This window comes from Panthera uncia, assembly GCF_023721935.1.
Source record: "Panthera uncia isolate 11264 chromosome B2 unlocalized genomic scaffold, Puncia_PCG_1.0 HiC_scaffold_24, whole genome shotgun sequence".
NCBI classification, from domain to species: Eukaryota; Metazoa; Chordata; class Mammalia; order Carnivora; family Felidae; genus Panthera; species Panthera uncia.
Genome location: NW_026057580.1, coordinates 113,728,626 through 113,742,275, shown reverse-complemented (window position 1 = coordinate 113,742,275; position 13,650 = coordinate 113,728,626). Strand labels below are relative to the sequence as shown.

At 36.4% G+C, this 13,650-nt stretch overlaps 1 protein-coding gene across 2 annotated transcripts in view; it reads right to left on the bottom strand.

Moving 5' to 3' along the window:
- The window catches only part of PACRG (parkin coregulated), a 510,987-nt gene that overhangs the window by 432,444 nt on the left and 64,893 nt on the right, over positions 1-13,650 (bottom strand). For both annotated transcript variants that reach the window (XM_049653163.1, XM_049653162.1), the window contains exon 2: positions 6,563-6,697. In XM_049653163.1, coding sequence (XP_049509120.1) covers positions 6,563-6,697 — 135 coding nt within the window. The remainder of the gene's footprint in view (positions 1-6,562; positions 6,698-13,650) is intronic.

The window sequence follows — 13,650 nt, the reverse complement described above, 5'->3', positions numbered from 1 at the left end:
AAAAAGAACAAACTGAGAAGAAATTCTGAAGACTCATGCATGAGTTTAGTGACTCATGAGTCATCCCAGAATTGTGGGTGTGGTCCAGCCAATTTTAAAAATAAATTTAAGCACCCAATTAATCTATGCACATCATTTTCTTTACTTGGATGTTCAAACTGGACATACATATTTACTCATTTAGATAAATGAACTTGCCATTTTGAAATTTAAGAAATTTAAAAAATCAGTTTACATATAATCAAAGGAGCATTTTCATAATGAAAGTCCAATCCACCAAAACCATTGCATAGAATTCTGGACTGTGCATTCAAACTTACTGGAGTTTCTAATCAATATTTATCCCCCAAACTATTACATGAACATCTCAAAATATACTTATTTTAATAATTATGAAACAATTTTTTTAATGTTTATTCATTTTTGAGAGAGAGTGAGCAAGTGAGTGGGGGAGGGGCACAGAGAGAGGGAGAGAGAGAATCCCAAGCAGGCTCCACGTTGTAAGCACAGAGCCAAGGACACCATGTTGTCAGCACAGACACTCACGAACAATGAGATCATGACCTGAGCCGAAACCAAGAGTCAGACGCTCAATCGACTGAGCCACCCAGGCACCCCGTGAAACAAGACTTCTTAGAGCTCCCATAGTTAAAAAGACGCCATCCCAATCATCTAGCACCTGGTCACTGATAAAGATGCAAAACACGTCATGAAACAGTGTCTAGAGAAGTAAAACTTGAGGATAGTCAATCTGTTCTAGTACGCTTTCCATTCACTCAACACGGATCACTGGGCACCTACTGTATGCCAAGTACTGCTCTAGGCACTGGGATAAATGAGTGAAGAAACCAGAAATACAAAGATCCCTTCTTTAGATTTCAGAATACGCCATTTTATTTGACCTTGATATTGGCTCCATTGTAGGTCCCTATCTGGTTTTCATTTTCTTTCATTTTTCTTAATATATGCTAACTCTCTGTATTTTGTAGTTCTTTATATAAACATATCAATACATTTATATAACACATCAGTTTAAGAATTAGAAAAGGTTCTTAGTTACCTGATTAATGTTAATTTATGAAGTCACTTTTTAATAGAAAAACCAAGTTGTGTGATCCAAGTTTTAATCATCAAGTAACTGTATGGTGAATACATTCACCTCAGGGGAAGTATGCTTTTGTGATGACATTGTGGACATCTCCAAAAGGCCAGTACGGAAGATCAGGTTCTTGGCAGAGAGGTGAGACTACCTAAAGTCCATTCTCACGCACACCCACCTATGCGTACCAGTTGTGGCCTTGTGAATTTTATTTCAGTATAACAGGTTACTAACACCATTTACATATTCAATAAGGGATGAGAAAACAAGAATGCAGAAATGCCCCCCACAGCGATGCCACTTTGAACAAAGCCTGCGACAACCTTGCCAGATGAGAGACTGTAAGTTGCTGACAAAGCCCACTTTGAGATTTTCCCTTTATAAGACAATCTGGATATAAGACTATCTGAGCTGCCTTTGTAATAGGGTTTGTATTATATCCTGATTTGGCTGGACATTTATAGGGTATCTATTTCTTACTCAAACCTACCTAATAACTGGGACACCTTTGTGCATGTTCATTAGAAATTTAGTGAAAGCAAAACTCTTAGTGTATGTCACATTTTGTCCAAAAGCATGGTACCATGGATAGAGAGGTGATTTCTATCAATATCTACTATATCAAAATGCCCATAAAGTGAAGGAACTTAAGAGACACCTTAGCGTAGTTGTAGCTCTCCAAACTAAATGGTTTATAATACCATATCGTTAATTAAAAAAAAAAAAACTCCAGTGTGATTCTGACATTTTTATTCAACTCCTTCTGCCAAGATCTATATCAAAGTGGCTATTTTAAAATAACCTGTGTTTGGGGCACCTGGGTGGCTTGGTCGGTTAAGCGTCCGACTTCGGCTCAGGTCACGATTTCGCGGTCGGTGGGTTTGAGCCCCGCGTCGGGCTCTGTGCTGACAGCTCAGAGCCTGGAGCCTGTTTCAGATTCTGTGTCTCCCTCTCTCTGTGACCCTCCCCCGTTCATGCTCTGTCTCTCTCTGTCTCAAAAATAAATAAACGTTAAAAAAAAATTAAAAAAAAAAAAACAAAAAACAAAAACCTGTGTTTCAAGGCATCTGGGTGGCTGTCAGTTAAGCATCTGATTTCAACACCTCAGAACCTGAAGCATGCTTCAGATTCTGTGTCTCCCTCTCTCTCTCCCTCCTCTGCTCACAGTCTCTCTCTCAAAAATAAAAACACAAAAAGTAAATATAAATAAATAAATAAATAAATAATAACCTGTATTATCATGCCATTTTAAAACAATGGCTCGTTATCAGAATTTATAAGACAGTGAATTTCATGGGTTGCCTAGGATTTATATTTCTGCTCCTTATTAAGTGTGTAAATAGCGATTATTATTTCACATTCATTCCAGTGACTACTCCTGATGACTTCAGATTCCTGTTGAAAAGAGAGAACTAGGAAGGGCTCCTGTTCCTTCCCCAAAGTGACCTTGTAAGAACTAGAGGGGAAACTGTGCATTCCAGGGAGTAACAAACAAACAAACAAACAAAAAAGGAAAGGAAGGAGGGAGTAGAAAGGGCAAGGGAGGAAGAGTAAGAAGTAGAAGAGGAGGAGGAAAAGAAGGAAGAAGGAAGGAGGAGGAGCAGGGAGGGGCAGGGAGGAGAGGACAGGAGGTGGGGGCGGAAAGGAGCAGGGAGGAGGCGGAGAAGGCAGGACAGCTCCAGAGGAGACCTGAAGGGTGTCTGAAACTTACTGGGTTGGGGGTGGGAGCCGGGATGGACCCTGGTGGGGAGGCAGAAGTGAGAAGACAGGTAACAGAAAACTTTCCTACTCCCAGATGGAAATTTAAGACTTGGAAACTCAAACGCAATTTTAGAACGTCTGTTGTTCATGCTGAGTATCTGTCTGCTCTGTAACTTATCCAAACTGTTGAGCTGCTTCTCCCTCCTGTTGCCTGTACTCTGGATATTGGAGGTAGCAGCCATAGAATAAAGTCATGTCCCCTGAATGTTGGTAGAGTCAAGGAGAAGATAGAAAAAAAGACAGACTTAAAAATTTTTGTTTAAGTCATTAATGTGTTTTTTAATGTCTTTAGCCATTAACAATTAACAGTTCTTTAGCTATATTCAGAAAACACATATTTAAAAATAAAAAGTATGCCAGATCTTGTCTGATAGATTTCATATTACAGATCAGAGCTACTCATTTTTCCTAGATAATTCACTTGCCATTGATAAGTATATGGAAAAATTTCACTCCCAAAATTTTGTAAAACTTTTTTCACGTTTACCAAGGAATATACGATAAGTGTACACAGCCATGGCAAAAATGCCTGGATCGGTCCTTCTTTTTCATTTTAACAGTAATTTGCAGACACATATAGTCATCTATCTGGCCAGCAGGTTCAGGCATTTATTCTGACTGCCACTGTCTTAATGTAGAACAGCACTGTCTAATATGGTAACCATGTGGCTATTTAAATTAAAATTAATTAAAATTAAAAATTTAGCTCCTCACTCTCACTAGGGACATTTCAAGTGCTTAATGGCCACATATGGCTAGTTGTAATTATTAGACAGTGCAGATGTAGAACATTTCCACCATTGCAGAAAGTTGTATTAGACCGTGCTGTGATTTTCAGCGATACCATAAAGACTAGACTGCACAGATTCGGCATTTGGTCTGCCTTGTTGTTTTGGCATTTGGAACAAATAGCCACTTTCATGTGCACTATACTAGGGTGGCAGTTGAAGATATGGGTTGAAAAATCTAAATGTGCAAACGACATTTACCTACGTCTAACTGTTACTTCCAGTTTCTGACTTTATTAGGTCATTTATACGTAGTTACCAGACAGTAACTCTATTTCAAGAATATAGGATGATTTCTAGTATAGTGATGATGGGGAACAAGTAGGGAACTTGGGGTCATGGGCAGGAACCATCAGTGACTTCCCAGACGAGCTGAGTCTCAGATGCTGGGACAGCCTCCATCACGCTTCAGGACAGTAGCTCGTAAGTATTTCCGAGTCAATACCTCTTGAAATTCTGATAAAAGATTTACGACTTCTTCCAACTTAATCATGCACACCATTTCAGGCACTCACAAACCCTTGGAGTCCCAGTGGTGTCACAAGAGTACGGAGAGGGGACCACTATTTTCCTGAGAAACAGAGCTATTCAGAAGTCTTTAAGGGGAAGATGAGTGATATGAAGACCTGGGCTCCTGGGCCCTGTCGGCACACAGGAAGGAAGTGCAGTGCAGGGTCCTGGGTTGTGTTTTGTTTTTGTCTTTGTTTTTATTCTGTGGGGTGTGGGAGGGTAGCCCTGCTTCCTTCAACGTTCAAGGCCCCTCCTGAGGTATGGCATCCTAAAGGAGCCCTCCCCCGCTCAAGTACCAGACTGTCCTCACAGCACATGCACCAAAGGAATAATTATGATTATATTGGGAGATTGTCCACAAGCCTATGCTTAATAATTCTCACATTTTACTTTCAATATTAGAGTAGTGTAATTGAAATGTGGTTGGCGAGACTTTAAAAAGACAGAAGCCTACAGGTTATAGGATAAGACGTTTCCTTAAATGTATGCTATTGTTCTACCAATGGCAGCAAATAAATTGCTTCTTTTTTATTCTGACTTTTTGGCTTGCTGAATCAGTAGTCTCATCAGAAATTACTTAAAAGAATTAACATAGCTATAAAAACCAAAAGTAGTTTATATCCCTTCTGGCTATTGTATTATCAAAGATAAAGCAAAATGATTCATCCTACATTTTCATTATTTTCAAGATGATTTTCTTTCCTAGTCTCTTGACACTTCCAAAAGTTACTCATAAAGTTATTTGAACAGGTAAAAATAAACCTATAAATTTTGTTATTGACATAATTTTTATGTGCTGTAATTGCTTAAAACACTAAAATCCACTCACTTTTTATAAGGAATTATAGCATATTGTTTTACTCCACAGGAATGAGGTTTTTCAGAAAGTCCACTGTGTTACCTTGTGGAACCAGTATATAGACAAACACAAAATCCATGTAATTAATCAAATATAAACAAACCCAAAAGTTACAGTAAAGTTTTGGGAATATATACTTAGATTAAGACTAAAATATCTAAATTACTTATATTTGCTATAAATTCTTTCTCATTATATGCACACTGTCATATAACAAATTCACATTTTAATAGAAATGACTGAAACCGAGATAGAGATAGTCATGTTCTTCATCCTCCTAAAAAACTTATGACAAAATTTAATAACAGGGACACCTTCAGGATTTCTATCACCAAACAACTTACAGTAATTGTAAGTTCAGTACTTGAATACCAAAAGACTGCTCGAGATTTAGAAATGCTTGATAATTATATGAAAACATTTAAAGACATACAGGAAACAGCACAAACAATTCTCTCAGTTTTTCCATAAAGGAAGGAAAAGATTAATTTTGATGAATCTAAGTATTTGCTTTGATGAATTCTTTATTTTGGTCATTTAATTTTTTTAATGTGAATTTATTGGTACCAATCACACACAATTCCTACCTTCACCTTCAGACACTATTGTGGGACTTTTTAGTTAAATGGGTCAATTGCTTCACTTGGATGATATTTGGCAAAAACCTTTTATGTTCCTCAGTCTGATGTGATACGCATGCACAACTCTGTCTTTAGCCCGAGAAACCCTTTTAGCTGATAAATATCACCCAAAGCAAAGTCCTTGATAACACAAAATAATTAAGTAGCAGAAGCTGTTTAGAGATCAGCATTTCGTTTTTCAAATTAAATGTAAAAGCCTTCTCCAGTTAAGAGATTGGCAAGTTTTTACAAATAACATCAGTGAGCCTTTTAGAAAGAAACACAGCCACATTACAATGGAGTCATTAGGCAATACATTTATTTTGAAGCCAATTAACCTTTTGTCAGAAAAATGTCGGTGCCGTAATGGTTTCGGCGCGGAGGTCAGCCTCTAACCGGGCACGTATGACAGCCACCGCCACTGACACGTGCTGCAGACAGGGAGAGAGTGCGGCAATGAGAACCAACCTTCTTTTGTATTCTGCTCTGCATTTCCAGGGAGCAGACAATCTTGACCTATCCATTTAGGTAATTAAAGCTTCCATTTGGAAGTGTCCTGCAGGAAGGTGAAATTTGGAGGAGATAAATGGCTGTTGCTCTCCGTATTCAGCCACCAGTTCCATCATTTGATGGACTGCCTGAAACAGGCCGGGCTGCCAGGTTCTCATAAAAATAGAGATGAATTGGGCAGCGGACGATTCTCTAAGGCAAAGCAACTCTGTCATTTTCTGTTTTGCAGGCTATAATTTAATTGTTAGTCAAGGTGGACAGCTGACACAAGGGGGGCCTTCTCTAAGAGCTTACCCACCACCTTCCATTCTCTGAGAAATCACCCCAGTTTATTTGGTTAGCCAACTTCATTCGGTGTTGGGAGATGTCGCTCCAGCGGTACACGGCTGGTTCCCCCAGCTGTGCCCTGACTTACCTTCCACGCGATTTTGTTTCCTTTCGAATCATGCTCAAGGGCAATTGGGAAATCTCCTCGCTCATAAAATTTTCGAAATGCTGTGGGCTTCGTTGGTCTTTCTTTAAATGCTCCTGCAACTGGCGGGCCTCTCACCTTCAAAGGAAAGGAAAAAAATAGGAATCAGGTTTTAAAAAATACTAAAAAATGCACAGCGAAAAAGGCTTTACTTCAGTTTTAGTTCATATGAAATATTCTGGAAGATAAAGACCTAAATGTCTAACGATGGAAAACAGCAGCTTCACTAATACAAAAACTTACAGAGGAGAATTATTTTATAATCATTATTAAGAATTTACTTTATTTTGAGTTTCTTTAGAAAGCATTCCTAGAAAAAGTCACTTATTACATTATAAGGGAAAAAAAGCCTAAACTTTTGTTTAAGAAAAAAAAAATTAATGGAGGCATCTAAGTTCCACTTGGAATGTTAAAACTTTTAAGATTTCTAATAGTTGCTAATTCTAATCTCTAAATTAAAATTTAAATACATAAAGAAAAATACATATGTATAAATATACAAAAATATATATATTTGAATGTTCAACTATATATATAGTTTATGGAACTATAAACTATACTTTATGGAATACTGAATCATTTTAAAATATGTCCTTTAAATCTTTCTATGCACATAAAATGGTAAAATATGTTCTCATGTTAACAACAAACTATGAAAATGTTATATGAAATTAAATTATAATAAGTAAGAAAATTATAACAAAAACTGGTCGTCTACTCTGTGTAGATATATATCTATATCTATATCTATATCTGTATCTATATCTATATATGTGTAGATATATATAGATATAGATATATTTCTACACAGAGTAGATATGTAGATATATATATGTAGATAGATATATATGTAGACATATAGATAAGTAGATATATAGATAGATAGCATACATTTGATATTATGAATTTGTGAGGAAGTAACATTAGATTACATGTGAATCTTTCATCCCCAAAACTGAGATTTTTCTCAAAGAAGAAACATTTCATATTGAGTTATTCACATTGAGAATATTTTTTAAATCTGTATTATTTACTTATGAACTAATTCATTACGTTACAAAATTGAAAGCAATTAGTGAACTAGTTAGAAAATTACAGACCAATGATTATCTTTCTCTGAAAGTTTATGTTTAGTTTATTTATTATTTTTTAATCTATTTATTTATTTTGAGAGAGATATAGCATGACCAGAGGAGGGGCAGAGAAAGAGGGAGAGAGAGAATCCCAAGCAGGCTCTGCACTGTCAGTGCAGACTCTGACAGGGGGCTAAATCCCATGACCATGAGATCATGACCTAACCGAGACCAAGAGTCAGATGCTTAACTGACTAACCCACCTCTGGTGTCCCTATTTATTAATTTAATAAAAACATGATTAATTTGTTAATTCTTACTATGAACAAAATAGCAAATAATTTATGTAATATAACTTACTTGATATAATGTTAATTTTTAATATTCATGTAAAAAACTTTAATTTTAACAAAGAAATATATAAAAATATATCTAATATAGTAAATATACTAAATAATGACAAATACATTTTTTTAATGCACATAGAAACACTAATGCTAGAAACTGAATAGGATATTAAAATATTAACATGATTAAATGCTGAAATGGGGTTGAAGAGTGAGGTAACACAAAGGCATTTATTACAGTTTATTAGAGTTTAGAATTTTCTTCACTACCTAGCTATTTATTCCCAGCATACAATTACATAAGTAACTATGGGGAAGCAAGATTGCCTTTCACTAATAAAAGATGTAAAATTTGTTCTGGTATTAGAATTATTGGCCACCATTTTCAGACAAATGTACCTAATTGTTAAGTAACCATACGTATATGATGACAGCTTTGTGCAGAGCTCTGAGTTGGATGTTACATATACATTCTACGCTACATTAGTATAACAGAAACTGTAGGGATGCCATTCCTGGACTTTAGTTCATGGAGTGGTCAATTTTGAACCACATTTTTTTGGAAATTGACAAAGAATTGACAGCTTTTTATTTTGTCAACAAGTTACATACCACAAAAAAAAATTACCATCTGTCATCATGTCACCATTTTAACACCTCTTAAAAAGTGGTATATATAATCCAAAGAAAGAAAACTTAGCCAAATTAAACCAGCATCATGCATATTTATAGAAAGTTATAGTGCAATAGTGCACATGTGTGTTCATGTTTGTGTGCATTGTATTATTGCACAGTACTGATTGCTAGTCAACAATACCTCATTTTTTGTGTTTTTTTAAATTAAAATTTAAATATATAAAGAAAAATACATATGTAAAAATATACAAATATATATATTTGAATATTCAACCATGTATATGTATATGTATATGTATATATATGAAAATTCAGCCATAATGAAAGAAGGAAATCTTGCCATTTGTGACAACATGGATTAAACCTTGAGGGCATTATGCTAAGTGAATAAGTGAATAAGTCAGACAAAAAGACTATTATTGTGTGATCTCACTTACATGTGGCATCTAAAAGAACTGAACTCATAGAAATACAGAATAGACTGGGGCGTCTGGGTGGCTCAGTCGGTTGAGCATCTGACTTCAGCTCAGGTCATGATTTCACGGCCTGTGGGTTCCAGCCCCGCGTCGGGCTCTGTGCTGATGGCTCAGAGCCTGGAGCCTGTTTCGGATTCTGTGTCTCCCTCTCTCTCTGCCCATCCCCTGCTCATGCTCTGTCTCTCTTTGTCTCAAAAATAAATAAAAACATTAAAAAATTAAAAAAAAAAGAAATAGAGAATAGATTGGTGGTTGGCAGGGTCTAGAGGGTAAGGGTGACATCTATTGATTGTCTTTTTTCATTTGCTTTTTGATCTTCTTGATTCTCACTGTGATGATTTATTTTCTATTGAAACCTGCCCTTTGGTGTATTGTGAGACTCCAGACCTTCAACTTTCTGATTTAGCTGGTGTTTTCCAACATATCTCTGGCACAGAGGTGGGGAAGGGTACTACCTAATCACTGTCAGGTTGGGGTAGAAATCCTGGTTCCCACCTGGCCTCCACTCACTCCGGAGAGGGACTTTCTCATTGACATGGGGTGAAGGTGGTGGCTTCGGGACCACTAGGGAGTACCTGACATCAGTACCACTATCAGTACCCGATAGGGAGGGGTAGGAGTGCCCCATTACTGCTCCCCGTTCGGTGCCATAGAAGGGGTGGCCTCATTACTACTGGGCAGTGATGAGATTCCTGTCCCACTAGGAGGCATTCTCTGACAGCCCCAGCAGAAAGGGGTGCCATCTTATTACTGCTGGTTAGGGTGAAAGTCCAAGTTGCCCCCACTTGGTCTCCACCGACGCCGTGGGTGTTGAAGGCCTCTTTACTGTTCCAGTAGAGATGAAAGGCTCAGTTCCTCATTTAAAACATTCAGCTGCAACGGATATTTAGATCTTTTGTCTGCTCATCATCTGCTAACCACCTTTTCCAATTTTTCTAGATGTTATTATTTATGCTGTGGAAAGCAAGACTCGCATTTGCTCAGTTCAGCTAAATTTTGCTAGAGATTATCTTTCTCTCCTTCCTTTTTGTCTTAAAATTGATTTCTCTTTTTCCTTTTGCCTCTTATTCTAAATATACTCCATTGTTTCTGATTCTGAATTCAACATTCAAAAATCATCCAAACTTTTAAAAGAACTGACATATTTCTAAGAAGCCTAGAAGGCTTTACAAATGGTTATAAACAAGTTCTATTTGTCTTTCTTCACATCAATTTTCATGGACTCCCTACAGAAATGATCCCATGCCTATAATTCCATGGAGACTCTTTACTTAGTTTGCTATTATGTAATAACTCAACAGTGAGAAAGTTCTTTCTTGAATATTATTATCCTCTGTTTTTATATTTGTGCCACTTATTTATTTTAAAACATTATATTTTTTGGATTCTGGTATAGATCCATTCCAAATTAACTCTTGGAATCTCAAAAGTTGTAATTCTAAAACTGACTAGAATATTTTCAGTTAAACCTGTTAGCACAACATGGGCATTACCTAATTTTATGCAGATGCCCTGTCACTGTCCCTAGATAATATTTTTTCTGTTCCAAATACATATATACCTACTTAAACCTAACAGAAGGATATATTTTTAATGCTCTATACATAATCCATTCCAACATTCTAAGTAATTCTAAAACCCTAAACACGAAAAGTCAAGTAAGTAATAATCTCAGGAAAGGTAATAAAGATATTGCTACTGGAAATCACACAGATGAATGTAGATGGACTAAATAAATTTAAAAATAAGCAAAAAATCTATTAAGAATCCTTATGTACATCCCACTTTATAGAAGAACTACTGTAAATTTTGTTTAATGTCTTAGGAATTTTACTCTGATTCATTACAAATAATATAGAATAAGGAACAATAAATCAAAGTACACTTGTGGGAAAATGCAATTAGGATTTGTCTGAATGGTGGGGGCTGTCCATAAACCAATTAGAAAGAATGGGTGTCACAGCAGAATGCTTTTAATAAAATCTAATGCACTTGAGAACCAAGTTTCTGAATGCACTTTGAAGTGGCTATAAATGACAGGGTACTTTAGATGCCTACACTCATTGAATGTGCTGGGATGGATTTAGGACTTAGATCATAGGCTCTGTCATATGGTCACAGAAACTAATAATAATTAGTAGGAAAGAATTTTAAGCCACTCTAAAATTCTTCATGATATAGTTTGAAAGTTTCCTTTTCAATAGTTTATTTTTTAGCATAAATGGAAGCTGAGAAATCTATATTTTGTTATTCTAATTGGTCTGATTAGCCAGCTTACTAACATTGAGACAATATGATACAAAGACATTAATTTCCTATTTTCATCAGCTTTAACCTGAAACTTGGCCACTGTAGTTAGGCAAGAGTTATACTATCTCTGAGCTACTCAGGCACTTGCATATTAACCCCACGACTGGCAAATCTGTTGCCATTAGCCTAGATTTCTGAGTAAGTAGCACTATAATTCAGTGTCTGCCCCACATGCCAGACATAATTATTCTAACCCATCAGAAATTTGTCACTACCTAAGGTTACCAAATGACCGAGGAAATGTTTGCAAAAGTATTACAATGATCAAATCTGATTGTAGTACTCGATGGGATACCTCATCATTAACAAAGGTGAGCTTGTATTATTGGGTAAAGATTTCATGAGAAACTTTAATAATATATCAATATAATAATATAACAAAACATTATGATAGTGATGTTTTTGTTAGTAACAGCTGTAAAAGATAACAAGTGCCTTATATAGTCAAATACATATATTTCAACAAATGTTCAACGTAGACAGACATACTGTGGAGTCCTTCACAATCAGGCCCTACGGGTAATAGTGAATGGCAGGGAAGACATCCAAGTGATGTGGGCAACCTAATTCAGGAAGCTCATTCTACTGAGATCTAACAGGATGGCCTGGAGTCAGGAGAATGTGTGGTCAAGACGTAGTCCAGGCATGAGGTGGCAAAGGCCTTAAATTAGGACGCCATCGATAACAAAAACAAAACCCCAAAATATTATATTCATTGTTTTATAAGCATTTTTGGTTTCAGCTTTTGACAAAACCCACATGAAATGATATTACAGACAAGAAAATCTAAGCTTCAATAGCTTCAAGATCCTGGCAGAAATCACAGAGTTAGTAAGTATTAGGAAAGGGACCCCCACTGCTTTTGCTTCTACAGACCTTGTCCTCAGTCACGATACCAGAATGTTGGGTTTGGGCAAAAACCTAAAGGGGAGTTACCTAGGGCACATGACTCATTGAATGAGAAGATCCAGAGGGCAGAGATGAGAGAGGCTTCTGACTGCAAAGATGCAAATAACCAATTGGTTAAGTTACAGAAAAAATAAATTACGGGATGGAGGGAAATCTTATTAAATCACTTAGAAGTCTACCACCTATTACTAATTTTGTGCTTTTGCTTCTAGAATGTATGTACAAGTATCATAATTTTTCATTAAATTTTTTTTAATGTTTACTTGGTTTTGAGAGAGAGAGCGTGAGAGCAGGGGAGGGGCAGAGAGAGAGGGAGACACAGAATCCCAAGCAGGCTCCAGGCTTTGAGCTGTCAGCACAGAGCCTGACGAGGGGCTCAGGATGACCTGAGCCTAAGTCAGATCTTAACCAACTGAGCTGCCCAGGCGCCACATAATTTTTCATTTTTATGTCCTTCCCATTTAGTGTACTTTTTTTCACCTAGTATAGTATGTCTTGATGCTGCTATGGATAACAGAATTTTGTTTTTTTGTAGCTAAGCAATATTCCACCAACTATTTGCAATTATATTTGAAATTTATATTCTTTCTGATGTTTTTTGCATTTGTAATCACATTATTACAAACATCTCAAGCATATCACATTTTCCCCATTTTATATTATGCCCTGAGAGTCGCTCATATGAGATAATAAAATCAAACTTTTTATTTTATGATTCTTGATAAAAGTGTTGTTGATTAAAGGAGAACAGGTCTTCTGTCTTAGTCTAGCTGGGCTGCTAGAACAAAATGCCATAGTATATAACTATTGGTTGCATTTACTGTAAATATCTCCTCACCACCTTTGTTTTCCATTTTTACTTATTAAGCATTTAAAAGTTTAATTTTCTTTTTGGTAGAAAAGTTTCTTGGTCTTTTCTTTAATTGTTCTTTTTATCTCCAGCTTTCAGCTCCTTCATATCATTCCTCTGTCAGGACACTGTGAATGTTGTGCACAATGAATATCGACTAATTATAATCATATCCTTACTCTACTTAAAATCCACAGATGATCTCCCATTGACATGCTGCATATACATTCGAAATGAATGACTGGTGATGTCTCTGGTCCCTCCTCCATAGACTCCTCCAGTTATGGGGGATTTCTCCATTCTCAAATATGGCCTGCTCTCTTCAGTCTTCATGATTTTCCTGTTCCACTAACATGTTATTGTCTCTTAGCCCTTCATTCCTTTTTTGCTCTCCCTTCTTTTTCTCCTGAATAACCATGAATCACCTTAT